The sequence below is a fragment of the Schistocerca gregaria genome, chromosome 6 (genome assembly GCF_023897955.1).
Source record: "Schistocerca gregaria isolate iqSchGreg1 chromosome 6, iqSchGreg1.2, whole genome shotgun sequence".
NCBI lineage: Eukaryota > Metazoa > Arthropoda > Insecta > Orthoptera > Acrididae > Schistocerca > Schistocerca gregaria.
Genome location: NC_064925.1, coordinates 575,783,122 through 575,801,026, shown reverse-complemented (window position 1 = coordinate 575,801,026; position 17,905 = coordinate 575,783,122). Strand labels below are relative to the sequence as shown.

The 17,905-nt window shown below is 38.1% G+C and overlaps 1 protein-coding gene across 1 annotated transcript in view; it reads right to left on the bottom strand.

The window, feature by feature from the left end:
- LOC126278580 (uncharacterized) overlaps window positions 1-17,905 on the bottom strand; it is a 281,516-nt gene that overhangs the window by 60,182 nt on the left and 203,429 nt on the right. The window contains exon 5 of the mRNA XM_049978789.1: window positions 11,567-11,681. Within this exon, the coding sequence (XP_049834746.1) occupies window positions 11,567-11,681 (115 nt within the window). The remainder of the gene's footprint in view (window positions 1-11,566; window positions 11,682-17,905) is intronic.

The window sequence follows — 17,905 nt, the reverse complement described above, 5'->3', positions numbered from 1 at the left end:
CATCAAAACATGTCCTACCAACAGAACCCTTCTACTAGTCAAGTTGTGCCACAAACGTCTCTTCTCCCCAATCCTATTCAATACCTCCTCATTAGTTACGTGATCTATCAACCTTATCTTCAGTATTCTTCTGTAGCACCACATTTCGAAAGCTTCTATTCTCTTCTTGTCCAAACTAGTTATCGTCCATGTTTCACTTCCATACATGGGTACACTACAAACAAATACTTTCAGAAACGACTTCCTGATACATAAATCTATATTCGATGTTAACAAAATTCTCTTCTTCAGAAACGCTTACCTTGCCATTGCCATTCTAAATTTTATATCCTCTCTACTTCGACCATCATCAGTTATTTTACTTCCTAAATAGCAAAACTCCTTTACTACTTTAAATGTGTCTCATTTTCTAATTTAATTCCCTCAGCATCACCCGATTTAATTTGACTACATTCCATTATCCTCGTTTTGCTTTTGTTGATGTTCATCTTATATCCTCCTTTCAAGACACTGTCCATTCCGTTCAACTGCTCTTCCACGTCCTTTGCCGTCTCTGACAGAATTACAATGTCATCGGCGAACCTCAAAGTTTTTACTTCTTCTCCATGAATTTTAATACCTACTCCGAATTTTTCTTTTGTTTCCTTTACTGCTTGCTCACTATACAGATTGAATAACATCGTTGAGAGGCTACAACCCTGACTCACTCCTTTCCCAACCACTGCTTCCCTTTCATGCCCCTCGACTCTTATGACTGCCATCTGGTTTCTATACAGATTGTAAATAGCCTTTCGCTCCCTGTATTTTACCCCTGCCACCTTTAGAATTTGATAAAGAATATTCCAGTCAACATAGTCAAAAGCTTTCTCTAAGTCTACAAATGCTAGAAACGTAGGTTTGCCTTTTCTTAATCTTTCTTCTAAGATAAGTCGTAAGGTTAGTATTGCCTCACGTGTTCCAACATTTCTACGGAATCCAAAGTGATCCTCCCCGAGGTCCGCCTCTACCAGTTTTTCCATTCGTCTGTAAAGAATTCGCGTTAGTATTTTGCAGCTGTGACTTATTAAACTGATAGTTCGGTTATTTTCACATCTGTCAGCACCTACTTTCTTTGGGATTGGAATTATTATATTCTTCTTGAAGTGTGAGGGTATTTCGCCTGTCTCATACATCTTGCTCACCAGCTGGTAGAGTTTTGTCATGACTGGCTCTCCCAAGGCCGTCAGTAGTTCTAATGGAATGTTGTCTACTCTGGGGGCCTTGTTTCGACTCAGGTCTTTCAGTGCTATGTCAAACTCTTCACGCAGTATCGTATCTTCCATTTCGTCTTCATCTACATCCTCTTCCATTTCCATAATATTGTCCTCAAGTACATCGCCCTTGTAAAAACCCTCTATATACTCCTTCCACCTTTCCGCTTTCCCTTCTTTGCTTAGAACTGGGTTTCCATCTGAGCTCTTGATATTCATACACGTGGTTCTTTTTTCTCCAAAGGTCTCTTTAATTTTGCTGTAGGCAGTGTCTATCTTACCCCTAGTGTGATAAGCTTCTACGTCCTTACATTTGTACTCTAGCCATCCCTGTTTAGCCATTTTGCACTTCCTGTCGATCTCATTTTTGAGACGTTTGTATTCCTTTTTGCCTGCTTCATTTACTGCATTTTTATCTTTTCTCCTTTCATCAATTAAATTCAATATTTCTTCTGTTACCCAAGGATTTCTAGCAGCCCTCGTCTTTTTACCTACTTTATCCTCTGCTGCCTTCACTACTTCATCCCTCAGAGCTACCCATTCTTCTTCTACTGTATTTCTTTCCCCTATTCCTATTCCTGTCAGTTGTTCCCTTATGCTCTCCCTGAAACTCTGTACAACCTCTGGTTCTTTCAGTTTATCCAGGTCCCATCTCCTTAATTTCCCACATTTTTGCAGTTTCTTCAGTTTTAATCTACAGGTCATATCAATAAATTGTGGTCAGAGTCGACATCTGCCCCTGGAAATGTCTTACAACTTAAAACCTGGTTCCTATATCTCTGTCTTACCGTTATATAGTCTATCTGATACCTTTTAGTATCTCCAGGGTTCTTCCATGTATACAACCTTCTTTCATGATTCTTAAACCAAGTGTTAGCTATGATTAAGTTGTGCTCGGTGCAAAATTTTACTAGGCGGCTTCCTCTTTCATTTCTTAGCCCCAATCCATATTCACCTACTATGTTTCCTTCTCTCCCTTTTCCTACACTCGAGTTCCAGTCACCCATCACTATTAAATTTTCGTCTCCCTTCACTATATGAATAATTTCTTTTATTTCATCATACATTTCTTCAATTTCTTCGTCATCTGCAGAGCTAGTTGGCATAAATTTGGACTACTGTAGTAGGCGTGGGCTTCGTATCTATCTTTGCCACAATAATGCGTTCACTATGCTGTTTGTAGTAGCTTACCCGCATTCCTATTTTCCTATTCATTATTAAACCTACTCCTGCATTACCCCTATTTTATTTTGTGTTTATAACCCTGTAGTCACCTGACCAGAATTCTTGTTCCTACTGCCACCGAACTTCTCTAATTCCCACTATATCTAATTTTAACCTATCCATTTCCCTTTTTAAATTTTCTAACCTACCTGCCCGATTAAGGGATCTGACATTCCACGCTCCGATCCGTAGAACGATAGTTTTCTTTCTCCTGATAACGACATCCTTTTGAGTAGTCCCCGCCCGGAGATCCAAATGGGGGACCATTTTACCTCTGGAATATTTTACACAAGAGGACGCAATCATCATTTAATCATACAGTACAGCTGCATGTCCTCGGGAAAAATTACGGCTGTAGTTTCATCTTGCTTTCAGCCGTTCGCAGTACCAGCACAGCAAGGCCGTTTTGGTTAATGTTGCAAGGCCAAATCAGTCAATGATCCGGACTGTTGCCCCTGCAACTACTGAAAAGGCTGCTGCCCCTCTTCAGGAACCACACGTTTGTCTGGCCTCTCAACAGATACCGCTCCAATGTGGTTGCACCTACAGTATGGCCATCTGTATCGCTGAGGCACGCGAGCCTCCCCACCAATGGCAAGGTCCATGGTTCATGGGGGGTCATAAAGAATATGAATGTGGAATACTTAATTTAGATACATCTGATCATATTGGTATTCATTGGATCTGTTATTATAAAGCTAAAAATTTAAATTTTTTTTGATTCAATTGTTGGTAATACACCAAAACAGCTTGTTAACTATTTAGGAAGTACTGAACTATACTGCAATACAGAAAGAATACAAAATTTTGATGAAGTAATATGTGGCCATTTTGTTTAACATTTTGTGAGTGAATTATAAGTTTAATGAAATTTTGGATTTAATAAAAGGACATTTTTTGAATTAAAACACATCAAACTGAAGGGCTTAGCGCACATGCATTCGATGTAGAAAAAATTGAAAATATGGTTTAAGCAATTTCGATCATTAATAGACCCAAAGATAGCCAATGTTATGAAACAATTTCAGACAGAATTTAATGCTATTTTTAAAGTAACTAGAGGTTATATTGGCTTGCAAATGTAAATGATCCAACTGATGCAAAGGTTGCAGTGGACAAACATTATTTCGATAATGAGTTATCTGACTTTAGTCAACGTCAATCAAATGTTGTTACAAAACGTTAATATGCAAGCATTCTAACACAGTTCAATAATTATTTTACCAAAAGAGTAGTAGAAAAAGGTTTTCTGAATATTTCTCAAAAACTGATTTAACTCCATACTCAGAAGAGTTAAGTAATCTTAAAGATGACGTGATGAATGCTGCTGTCTCCATCCTCCCTAATGAAGGGCCAGTCAGTTGAAAGAGTGGTATCTCATTCGGTTTATCCCCAATATACAATACCGTTTTACAAAGAGGTTACTTAATACATAAAATGCCAGTGCTTCATTGTTAATTTATTTGCCACTCTAGGTCACTAGGTACGTTTCACACATTATAGACACATTGTTTCATAAGCCACACGGATTTCATAGCCATAGTAGCGTTGTCGGTATTTCATTTTATGTAGAGAAATTTCCCATTTACTATCCTGAAAAACTGAGGAAGCATCCCACTATAAAGAGTGACATGTTCAGCTAAGAAAGAAGATAAAACGTTAGTGTTACGAGTTTGATAGCTTTGGGAGTATGTTTCCCAGAAAAGAAAAAAAGAAAGAAGAAAGAACATGCTGTGAAAGAGTCATGTGAACTGATATCTGTTTTATTACCCTTATTATTATTTCTATATATTACATTTTATTACTAAAGCACTACCTTGTTTTATCTAAGTGTTCGATCAATGTACAGCCTGTCTTGCTTACCAGGTGCCTTTTAACTGTCTTTAAAAATAAGTTTGTTTTAGTAAATTCTTTAATTTCCTTTGGTAATTTATTGCATAGTATTATTTGTTGGCAGAAAATACAGCTTCCACTTGCATGTTTTAATTTCTTTGGTAAATGTAAGCTCAGTCTTTTGCATGTTCCATGGTCTTTGTACAGTAATTATCAATGGTATTTCTTATGTGTACAACAGACTAGTAAATGTACTAAAAACAGCGTCGTTAAATTCTCCTTTGTCTTGAACAGATCTTTACAATGAGCTAGGTAATTATTTTGGATAGTACTTTTATGGCCCTATTTTGAGAACAGTATTCATATTTTATGTATTAACTCCCCATGAAGAATGCCGTAGCTAAGAACTGAGTGTAGAGATGAACAGTATGTAATTAAAATACACTGGCTGTTACAGATTGATGGCAGAACTTGAAGGTTGCAAGGATCTTTGTGTTTTCACACCACTTCAACTGAAAATAAATGATTTTGACATTCTGTTTGCAAGGATCTCTATGTGTTCACATCACTTAAACTGAAAATCAATGTCCGTTCCTAGAAATTTTGTCTTTCTTATGCAGTCTATAGATCTAATTTCACAATGTCATTCATTTTCTTCAGACTCAAATGAATTTGTTTTCTTTACATCCAGTATCACTTGGTTGTATATTGACCACTGTAAATACTCTTGAAGGTTTCATTTACATTCCCTTCAAGGTGTTCTCTTGACTTCTCATTAACTGTTATGATGTTATTGGCAAAGAGAATTTCGTTCCCAAGACTAAAATTATTTTGAAAATCATTTATATATATCAGGAACAGTACTGATCTTGATACGCTACCCTGAGGAAGTACTATATTAGTGAAGTTTTGTTTTCATAAATGTTTCACTAAACGTTTAGAATTATTCAAGGTATGTGTTATCTCCACTCTTCATATTGTATCTTCTAGATATGAATGGAACCTCTTATTTCTAAGGCTTCTAGTTTATTTAGTGAAAACTTATAGTTAAAAGTACAAAACCCTTAGAAGGATCTAAACATGTGCCTGAGACAAGCACATGTTTGTCAAGAGCATCTAGTAGCAATTTCGTGAATTCAGCTAAGACTGATTCTGCACTTCTACTATTCCTGAAAAGAAACTGTGACTTACTTGAAGCTTTTATTTATTCAAGTAATTCATTATGCTGTCTCTCATAATTGATTCTATTATTTTTGAGTATCGTGATAACATGGAAATGAGCCATTGGTTTTCTTCTGTCGTCTGCATTACCTTCCTTTAGCACATGTACACGTCTTGCCTGTTTTAAACACTCTTGAAGCTTTCCTGATGTGATGTTTGTATTTATTGTATATTCTATATGCACTTTCAGCACACACACTGGTACTCCATCCAAGCCTACTAGATTTTCATTTTCAGCAATTGTACAGTTTTACTGACTCCATAACTTGTGCTTTGTAATAACATCATTGTACTCAGCACATAATTATTTACAAGTCATATTTTGGTTTTTGGATATATTTGGTGTAATTTCTCTGAAATACTCACAAAATGTTCATTCACGTAGATATGTATCCGTCTTTCTTATCAGTGTGTTATTATGCCTTTGAGCTCCTCCTTTGTTTCCCTTTTAATGACTTCCCACTGTGATTTGCTTTTACTCACTTCATTGTGTATTATTTTGTCGTTGAATGAGCATTATCGAGTTAAAAAGTTCAAGTATGGTGCACTTTATTTAAGGGAACTTCTCAAAAAATAACGCAAATCTATAAATAGGAAACTTGTACTCCATCATCTCTCTTGGCTCATTACTACACACTTTCTGTAAACGATTTGTACATTTCCATATTTCACGACAGCAGAGGACTTTGTCAGGACTGAGTGTCGCTTCTTCACCATCATCTGTCATGTTTGTGATTAAGAAATGACCATCATAACTTATCAAGTTGTGAAATATGATCGTGTACCAAAGCGTCATACATAGCTCAAGTTGTAGCTGCCACTGCAATACCATGCTATGCACGAATAAAATGACTGTGATCTCTATTTTAGCATATTGTTGCTTTAAACTGTTCTCGGCACATATGACAGATATCTGCTGAGTGAAATGCTAAACGTTCGTTAGGGCTTATGTTTATCTTTTTATTTTGGAATAAAACTCCATTTAGAGTCTCTGCTTTTCAGTAAATCATTTCATGAAACTGCAACTTCTGTACGATTTAAACTTTGGATAATTGATGTTTGGAGAGGCAGTTTATGTAATAGGCTAAACTGCATGGTGCGCATAATTGTACTTAATAGGAATACGAACCACATTTACAACTATAACTGCAAGTAGCAAGCGGTTATAGCACGGATCCCACATCAGCCTAAATTATAAAGCTCAGCTGTAACTTGTCATAAAACTTGGTGCATTTTATGTATTCATTCCTGCCAAGAGGCACGATATTATCTTAAACTGCTATCAGTCAGCCAATTGTGAATCCATCTTTTCTTTGATATGAAAATAACAAATAGAATGCTCACATACAACAATTGACTTATGACAAACACTAATACTATCACATGTTAACCTTGACAAATCTTTTAAGTAATAGAAATGGTATGTATCTGTATTAGCAACCTGTAACAATAATAGATTTACACGTTTCTCCTGATGATAGTTTGTTACATATGGCAGAACAACTAGAAAATCTTCTTCTTCCCTTTCTACCTACCATTCTTATCCTCATCTACTATGCCTACCCATTCATAATCAGAATACTGGATACCATACATGTTAGCAGAGATACTTTCGTTCTGCTTTTTGAATGTGTGCACATGCTTCAGCTTGGTAGGAAGCAGTATGTTAAAAAAGTTTAAATGGTTTGCACAGCCAGGCGGTGTGGCCGATCAGTTCTAGGCGCTTCAATCTGGAGCCAAGCGACCGCTATGGTCGCCGGTTAGAATCCTGCCTCAGGCATGGATGTGTGTGATGTCCTTAGGTTAGTTAGGTTTAAGTAGTTCTATGTTGTAGGGGACTGATGACCTCAGATATTAAGTCCCATAGTACTCAGAGGCATTTGAACCATCTGGTTTGCCTATAGTAAATATTTATAGACTTTTGATCAGTAGGTGCAAGACTGTTAGTAGTAGTGGTGAGTAACATATATCATATTTACATTTTGGAGAGTTGTGTATGTGTATGCCTTGTCCAATAAGAGTGGTGAAGGATGATTGTGCAATATGGATCCATATTTACAAGATAAAAACCAGCTAGAGCTGAGCATTATACATCTGAGTGGTTGTTTATTATAATTTTTGACAGTTTACATTTCTGACAGTCCTACATATGTATAAAACTTTATTTCCTTTAACATTAAGTTTAATTATTTCATTTAACCCCCAAATGGAATATCTTTCATGAAAAGTATCCAGTTTCCTTAACACTCTGTCACTAAAATTAACTGAACACTACTTGTCACTAATTTCAGAAGGAAAGAAACTTATTTTAATCAATTTATGCACATACATGACTAAGGGAGGAGCGAAGCTGGAGAGTAGTAGAAACCGGTTTTAAGAGTTTGGTTAGTTTTACGCACTACATTCTCAAAGATGTAAAAACAGACTTTCGAGAATTATCTAGGACCCTTAAACTCAACCCAGTTGGCTGTCATGGTTGTTCATGTTTGATTTATAAGTATACAGAAACCAATTCCGTATCTGTATCTGTATCTCTAGTACTCGTCCTTAATTAGCTGCTTAATTTGTACATTTATTTCAGATAATGCACCCACCAATGCCAGACTCTTTCAATGCGAATAGAGATGGGTCTGGGAGCATAGATTAACTGACACTTTAGAAATGGTAATGCTATCCATTTACCTATAATATACTAACATCTACATAATACCGCTGGAATGAAACTTCAGTTAGTATTTACGAAGATGTCACAAAGTCCTTGCTGTTAACGTTACTATGTCATATGATGAGGACTTTTATAGAGACAAGAAACACAGATTTATCTTCGATGGGTTCAAAACACCATGCTGGGAAGTACATTTTGCAGTCCTTCAGACAAACGAGGACTGCTGGAACGAATTTCTTCGTTCTGCATCTCGGAGACTCAATTGGGTATCTGTCGTTCTCTCTTAGGGATGACAGCCACAGAGTTTTTGTCTCGCTCTCTTTCTGAGCTCATTTAGAGTGTGAAACAGTGAATAAGAAGCATCCACTTAAAACGAGTAATGAGCAGGTGAAATATATAAGATGTTAATAGGGATGGTAAGTAATATATGTTGGACTTACAGTTTGGAGAGTTGTGTATGTGCACGCCATGTCCGATGAAAGCAATGAAGGATGACATTTTATCATTCTGCTCCTAATGATTGCACTGCTTTCATTACATATTTGGATACTTAGTCAACAAGTGGACACTTGTTGCAACAAGCAAAGTGATTACTCAGCAAATCGAAGTATGCCTTCTCACTAAGTTGAGCTTTGTCGATGTCAGCACATGGAGATTCAAGTAATCGCTGTTTTTCGGTGAGACAAGAGAGATCCAAGGGTGGAAACTGTTTTCTGAGAAGGAAAAACGGTTAGTCAACAAATCGAACATGCCTTCTCGGCAAGTGGAGACTAATTTTATCAGTGGACTTGCACATTCACTGAATCGCTATCATTTTTATATTTCACCTAGACTCCTCAAAGGCAGTGGCGAGAAGTATTTAACTAGATACGTAAACTGAAAACCGTAACAAAACTGACTAACAAACACGTTGTAACACAACCCTGACTCTTGTGATATTTTTCAGTACTTTTCAAAATGGTTTATAGTGATAATAAGAAGCTTTATAGAACAGGTTTTTTTGAGAATGTAGGTTATTTTGTTCCACACTTCAAGCATCAGTCGTTCGGCCACATAACGTTGACCTACATCCATAACGAAGGAGGTATGATCTTTCACAGCTAGTTATTAAAATAAATAACTTCGCTGCCTTGACATTATTAAAACATCCACCTTTGCAAAGAACTACGATTGTAACTGTCCAAGACATTACTTTTTTTTACTTCCGATAAATGTGATGTAACTGCAAAAAATTCGAAGTGAAAGTTAATAAACATAGTTCACACAAACAAAATTTAAAAAACTTGTGATCAGAAACCTGAGTAAGGCTGATACGTAAAACGTTTACTGTTGACAATGAATAACTTCGAATAAAACAATACATGGTTAAACCCTCATTCCAAATTAGGTGTTTGTAGCTTTAGTCGCATATTGGATCACTATTTTAATTAAACACTGATAAAATTATAATAACTTCTAAACTGTATCTCACAAGAGCGTAGATCTCCTCTAACGTGATATTTAAACAGTCGAAACGCAAATCCGTATTAAAAACGAAAGTTTATCATAGATGCAGTTTCCGTCTTCAAAATACAGAGGGTTTCAGTTACTGCTTGCTGCCTTATCTAAGGACGGCGTATAATCAGCAGTCTCCTGCGTGTCTTACCTTGCCCAGCACATTACGTGAACTGTGTCTACTCATTCCTCTGACAGTCAATTTGAAGCAGTTGGTTACAACTGACCTGTCTCTGGGCGCGTGTGTTGTACAGTGTTTCAAACATGATACGAGTACCTTTTCTGTAACATGGAACTATTAAGTGCGCAGTTTAAATTACATTACTCAAAGTAACCACAGCTACTTTCATACGACAAAGAGGAATTGAAATTTACTAACAAGGCAGAATTTTAAGGACAATATGTGAGACACCTTTGTCATGTATAAAACAATCACTTATGAATTTTGTGTGTTTGTGTGAGTGTGTGTGTGTGTGTGTGTGTGTGTGTGTGTGTGTGTGTGTGTGTGTGCGATATTTAACTCACCTGCTTGCATAAAAACTGCTGGTGAAATTTCAATGACAAAAAAATAATTTGGGAAGTTGCTGTTATAGCTTGGGAAGTTGCTGTTATTGCTTAAGTTTAAAAACAAGTTTACATGCCACAATACATTTTTGTGCTCCATATATTTGTACACTACGTCTTTCTCATTCCGTTAAACCACTTTCTGTCATGCTGTGTGCATATACGCCCAAATACCTGAGTGTGTATGTGTGTGTGTGTGTGTGTGTGTGTGTGTGTGTGTGTGTGTGTGTGTATGTGTGTGTGTGTGTGTGTGTGTGTGTGTTTTAGTATGTTGCTGACAAAGCTCTCGTTTTTTTGGTAAATAATATAGACGTCTTCAACGTGGAAATACTCTCAATTCCACATAAAGTAAATGTCTTTATGTAGCATTGATAGAAAACTTAGGTTGCTCAAATACATTCGAATGTGACGCATATTTATACAGTTCAGGTCCTGTACAATACTTTTAAACATGTCACAAATTTATGAACTTCAGGTCGTTCGGATACTTTTAAACATGGAGCCAAGTTACACAACTGATGTCATTCGGATACTTTTAAATATGACGCCAATTTACGCAATTCAGTTCGTTCGGCTGCTTCCAAAAGTTATCAAGCTGGCCACTTCGGAGCTACATACTGACTAGCTGTTTTGTTTTAATGGCCAGAATTAAACTGGGCTATGATTAAGTGGTATAAGTGCTTGAGTTGACTTAGAAATCCTCTGAGCACTAATGGGCAAGGCAGGCCGCTGTGGCCGAGCGGTTTGCTGTTCTAGGCACTACAGTTTGGAAGCGCACGACCACTTCTGTAGAAAGGTTCGAATCCTGCCTCGGGCATGGATGTGTGTGATGACCTTAGGTTAGTTACGTTTAGGTAGTTCTAAGCTCTAGGGGACTGATGACCTCAGATGTTAAGTCCCATAGTGCTCAGAGCCATTTGAAACATTTTTGAATGGCTGGTGAAATACTGGGTTGAGGTTGTAGGAGTAGCCAGGGGAAGAGGAGAAGCCTCGTACATTCAAGGTCGAAAGTAACTGACATAACCCTGCATATAGGGAATTCTGAGTTTGTAATATCATTGGTACAGAACGTAGAGGGGGATGTCGAAAGTGGCTGGAGTCGGCACAGCATAATAGCGATGTATTACTTCAGTAATTTATCTTTTGGTTCCTTCACATGAGGTTTCTATTAACAAGTAATAAATAACATCATTAAGTCGAATATAATTTTTGTCCTTAACATGGTATTACTCGAATACAAAACCAAAAATTTAATCATTCTACAGAATAGCGAGGGATATGATTATACTAAATATAAATGCCCTTCGTAACTTACGTTGAAACGATAAAAGTGAGCGTCGTATGCAGCCTGATGGTACACAGGCAAGTTGACTGAATGCTCGTAACCGATGACTTCGCCACTAATAAACTCCAGTTGCTCGTCTTGAAATCTGAAATCAAAGGATCTTGTTTCTTCGAGAAGCAGTTTTGTACAATAAGATAATTAAAATGTTATCAACGTATTCAAGGACGAAGTAGACTAGTTTCTAGTAAGAGAGTCGGCAAGGTTCATTTATGCCCTGACCATTAAACTTTTCAGTTACCTTTTCGAAGCTTTTCCATTTGTTTCCATACATCAATGGAGAATTGCAAATAGAAAAATAGCAAAACCGTTATGTATTTAATACGATAAAACTTGCAATAAGTGTAGAACATAGGAAGCAGCATGAATAAAAATGAAATTCTTGACGAACAAATTATACACGATCCGGGAACCATACCTTAAAGTATGCTACGAGGCGTGTTTTTTAAGTAAGGTCCGTTCTGTTGTAGACGTTAGTAGTTCGCACGCACACCACACCGAGCGCATGCGTCGTGTACCAGCATGACTCGGGAAAAGCTGTGATCAGCTTCAGCTCTGTAGCTAACCTGCATGGTTCTGTTCTGTACTTTCAAAATGTTTAAGACCATCAGCTCACTCGCCGCGTGTGAGGTTCGCTCAGTGACACGGTTTTTGTCAGAAAGGAACCTGTCCACTGCAGAAATTCATCGACAGATTTGCGACGTGTATGGTGGTACTGTTATAAGTGAAAGCAAAGTGCGTAAGTTGGTACGACAATTCAGAGATGGCCGTGACAACGTCCACGATGAGGACCGCTCCGGTCGCCCTTCTTTGGTTACAGACGATTTGGTAGCTTTAGTTGATGCGAGGATTCGTGAGATCAGGCACTTCACAATAACAGGTCTCTAAAACGAATATCCTTACGTGTCGAGATCAGTTCTTTACAACAGTTTTTCTGAACACCTAAAGTATAGGAAACTGTTTGGTCCCAAAACTCCTAACAGAGGACCACAAAAACCAAAGATTTGAGTGTGCGGTGAAGTTCTCGGCTCGTTATCACGAAGAAGGTGACGGCTTATTGAGTCAGATCGTAATTGGGGACGAAACATGGGTTTCGCATATCACGCCCGAATCGAAGTAACAGAGCATGGAACGGAGACACACACTCGCCTGTAAAGGTGAAGGCCAAACAGATTCTGTCCCAGCGCAAAATCACGGTGTAGGTGTTTTTGGATAGGCATTGTGTTTTGTTGGTCGACTTCATGCAACAAGGAACCACTATCAATGCAGAAGCATACTGCCAAACCCTGAAAAGTTACGCAGAGTGATTCAAAACAAAAGATGCAACATTCTGACAAAGGGATTTGTCCTTCTCCATAACAATGCAAGACGTCACACTACAGATCAGACCCTCGATTTAGTGGGCAGTTTTGGTTGGGAAGTTTTAGACCACCCACCCTACAGTCCTGATCTTGCAGGAGCGATTACCATCTGTTTCTCCACCTCAATCAACACCTCAGTGGCAACCATTTCAATGACGACGACGAAGAGAAACGGCAGTGAACTCTTGGTTATAGGAGCAGGCAGCAAGTTTTTATGAACAGGGTATTTTAAAACTGGTTCAGAGAAATGAAACGTGTTTCAACAAACTTGGCAACTATGTCGAAAAATAGAGTGAAATATGTACTTTTTGAAAATAAATTTACTTTTTTGAAATAACGATTCGTTGTGTATTCATGTTCAAACGGACCTTCCTTAAAAAACACGCCCTATACAATTTGCGACCTATACATATAGCATTCCCGCATATATATATATATATATATATATATATATATATATATATATATATATATATATATATATATATATATGTGTGTGTGTGTGTGTGTGTGTATTGGGTGTTCATGGCAGCTCTACTGCCCAAGTACTTCACAGTGTGGATGCATCATCTGTTACCTAGTGTCACTGAAGCATTTCGAGAGTAGCCGGACGCAGTGGGAATGGCTGACAATAATGCTGTTTATGTCGACGTTAGTCTCGTTGTGATGTCTGCATTGACGGAAGTGAGGGCTAAGGATGCCCTAGAATAGATGGTGTACAGACAGTATACTACAAATAGTGGAGCTTAGGATTCTTCTGTGAATGAATATGTCTTTCGACAGAAACCATTACGCTAACATTTTATACATACATCTACATCTACGGACTACAAACCATGTGAAGTGCATGACATAGAGTACTTACAATCGAACCAATTATTATTAGTAGTATTATATTATTATTACTAGTGTAATTATTTTTCTTTGAACTGGGATTATTAAACTCTTATTGACATCTGAGGATATTTCACATGTGTCATATGTCTTGCACACTGGGTAGAATAGTTTTGTCACGTCCAGTTCTCCAAAGGATCTCAATATGTCTAACGGAGCGTTGTTCCAACATACCTGTAAGTCTTTCAGTGCTCTGTCGAGTCCTTCTCGCAAATTAATGTGGTCCATGTCAAATTGATGTAAATAGAAAGAATACAGACAAAATCTAGGATGAAAGAGACAAAAGAAACGCGAGCAGCGATTGCCTGTGGGAAATCAAAGACCGATGAAAGTAAGTTGTTCAGAACAGCCACAAGTCACTCACTGTGTTTCATTGATCGCTTTCACTCTTTGCTTTAACAAGAAGATTGTCAGAAACTCTGGAAGTGACTATGTGGAATTTACAAAGTGTTACAGTATGACTACTTACATTGATATTAAAGAACATATTCCAATTACACTACTGCAGCTTATGTTTCCAGTACATTAGTCGGCTGATTGTATTGCCGATGTCAAAGATTAAGTTGGCAGTATATACACTCCTGGAAATGGAAAAAAGAACACATTGACACCGGTGTGTCAGACCCACCATACTTGCTCCAGACACTGCAAGAGGGCTGTACAAGCAATGATCACACGCACGGCACAGCGGACACACCAGGAACCGCGGTGTTGGCCGTCGAATGGCGCTAGCTGAGCAGCATTTGTGCACCGCCGCCGTCAGTGTCAGCCAGTTTGCCGTGGCATACGGAGCTCCATCGCGACAGCGTGGACGTGAACCGTATGTGCAGGTGATGGACTTTGAGCGAGGGCGTATAGTGGGCATGCGGGAGGCCGGGTGGACGTACCGCCGAATTGCTCAACACGTGGGGCGTGAGGTCTCCACAGTACATCGATGTTGTCGCCAGTGGTCGGCGGAAGGTGCACGTGCAATCGACCTGGGACCGGACCGCAGCGACGCACGGATGCACGCCAAGACCGTAGGATCCTACGCAGTGCCGTAGGGGACCGCACCGCCACTTCCCAGCAAATTAGGGACACTGTTGCTCCTGGGGTATCGGCGAGGACCATTCGCAACCGTCTCCATGAAGCTGGGCTACGGTCCCGCACACCGTTAGGCCGTCTTCCGCTCACGCCCCAACATCGTGCAACCCGCCTCCAGTGGTGTAGATTAGATTAGATTAGATCAATACTTGTTCCATAGATCATGAATACGACACTTCGTAATGATGTGGAACGTGTCAGGTTAATAAAAGATGTCAGTACAAGAAATTACATTACACAAAATATTGCATGACACTAATGATTAAGTTTTTTTTTACTTAGTTTATATCTAAAAATTCAGCCAATGAGTAGAAGGAGTTGTCATCTAGAAATTCTTTTAATTTATTTTTAAATGTTAGTTGGCTACCTGTCAGGCTTTTGATGCTGTTTGGTAGGTGCCCAAAGATTTTTGTGGCAGCATAATTTACTCCTTTCTGTGCCAAAGTCAGATTTAACCCTGCATAGTGAAGATCATCCTTTCTCCTGGTGTTATAGGTATGCACACTGCTATTACTTTTGAATTGGGTTGGATTATTATCAACAAATTTCATAAGGGAATATATATACTGTGAGGTTACTGTGAGGATCCCTAGATCCTTAAATAGATGTCTGCAGGATGACCGTGGGTGGGCTCCAGCAATTATTCTGATTACACGTTTTTGTGCAATGAATACTTTTCTACTCAACGATGAATTACCCCAGAATATGATGCCATACGAAAGCAGTGAATGAAAGTAGGCATAGTAAGCTAATTTACTGAGATTCTTATCACCAAAATTTGCAATTACCCTAATAGCATACGTAGCTGAACTCAGACGTTTCAGCAGACCATCAATGTGTTGCTTCCAGTTTAACCTCTCATCAATGGACACACCTAAAAATTTTGAAAATTCTACCTTAGCTACAGACTTCTGTTCAAATTCTATATTTATTACTGGAGTTGTGCCATTTACTGTACGGAACTGTATATACTGTGTTTTATCAAAATTTAAAGAGAGTCCGTTTGCTGAGAACCACTTAATAATTTTGTGAAAAACATCATTTACAATTACATCACTTAGTTCTTGGTTTTTGGATGTTATTACTATACTTGTATCATCAGCAAAAAGAACTAACTTTGCATCTTCATCAATGTGGAATGGTAAGTCATTAATGTATATCAAGAACAGTAAAGGACCTAAGACCGAACCCTGTGGGACCCCGTGCTTGATAGCACCCCAGTTTGAGGAATCAGCTGTTGTTTTAACATTACACGAACCACTTATTTCAACTTTCTGCATTCTTCCAGTTAAGTATGAATTAAACCATTTGTGCACTGCCCCACTCAAACCATAATGATTTAGCTTATCTAAAAGAATTCCATGATTTACACAATCAAAGGCCTTTGAGAGATCACAAAAAATACCAATGGGTGATGTTCGGTTATTCAGAGCATTTAATATTTGATCAGTGAAAGCATATATAGCATTTTCTGTTGAAAAGCCTTTCTGAAAACCAAACTGACATTTTGTTAGTACTTTATTTTTACAAATGTGGGAGGCTACTCTTGAATACATTACATTCTCAAAAATTTTTGATAGAGCTGTCAGAAGAGAGATTGGGCGGTAGTTGTTGACATCCGACGTATCCCCCTTTTTATGCAATGGTTTTACAATGGCATATTTCAGTCTATCAGGGAAAACACCCTGCTCCAAAGAGTTATTACATACGTGGCTGAGAATCCTACTTATCTGTGGGGAACAAGCTTTAAGTACTTTGCTGGAAATGCCATCAATTCCGTAAGAGCTTTTACTTTTCAGTGAGTTTATTATTTTACTGATTTCAGAGGGAGAGGTTGGTGGAATTACAGTTGTTTCAAACTGCGCAGGTATGGCCTCTTCTATTAATAGCCTTGCCTCTTCTAATGAAGATCTAGATCCTATTTTCTCCACAACATTTAAAAAATGATTATTCAAAATATTTTCAATTTCTGATTGTTTGTAAGTGCACTTGTCATTAAGTTTTATTGCACTAAAGTCTTCTCTCTTGGTTGCCCAGTTTCCCTTTCAATAATATTCCAAATTACTTTAATTTTATTATCAGAGTTACTGATCTCAGACATGATACACATGCTTCTGGACTTTTTAATAACTTTTCTTATTACCGCACAATAGTTTTTATAATATTGAACAATTTCGGGGTCAGTACTCCCTCTTGCTGTTAGATACAGTTCTCTTTTACGGTTGCAAGATATTCTTATTCCTTTAGTTAGCCAAGGTTTTTTATATGTTTTCTTGGAATTATGTTTAACTATTTTTTTGGGAAAACAATTTTCAAATACCCTTAAAAATGTATTGTGAAATAAGTTATATTTCAAGTTTGCATCGGGTTCCTTATACACTTCATCCCAGTCTAGCTGCTGTAGGCTTTCCCTAAAGTTTGCAATATTTATATTGTTAATTGAACGCACTGCTTTGAAAGTCTGATTTATTATACTGCATGGAGCTGTGTCATGTACTGTAACAAGCTGTGCACTATGATCTGAAAGACCATTCTCAACAAGATAAGCATTTATGTCCTTAAACGTATCTTGGTCTATAAAAAAGTTATCTATCAATGTACTGCTGTTCTTTGTGATCCGAGTAGGAAAATCAATGACGGAGCTCAAATTGAAAGAACTGAGTAATACTAAAAGGTCATTCTTCCTATTACACTCTTTCAGGGAATCAACATTGAAATCCCCACAAATGATAATTTGCGACAGGAGTGAATGGAGGGACGAACGGAGAGACGTGTCGTCTTGAGCGATGAGAGTCGCTTCTGCTTTGGTGCCAATGATGGTCGTATGCGTGTTTGGCGCCGTGCAGGTGATCGCCACAATCAGGACTGCATACGACCAAGGCACACAGGGCCAACACGCGGCATCATGGTGTAGGGAGCGACCTCCTACACTGGCCGTACACCTCTGGTGATCGTCGAGGGGACACTGAATAGT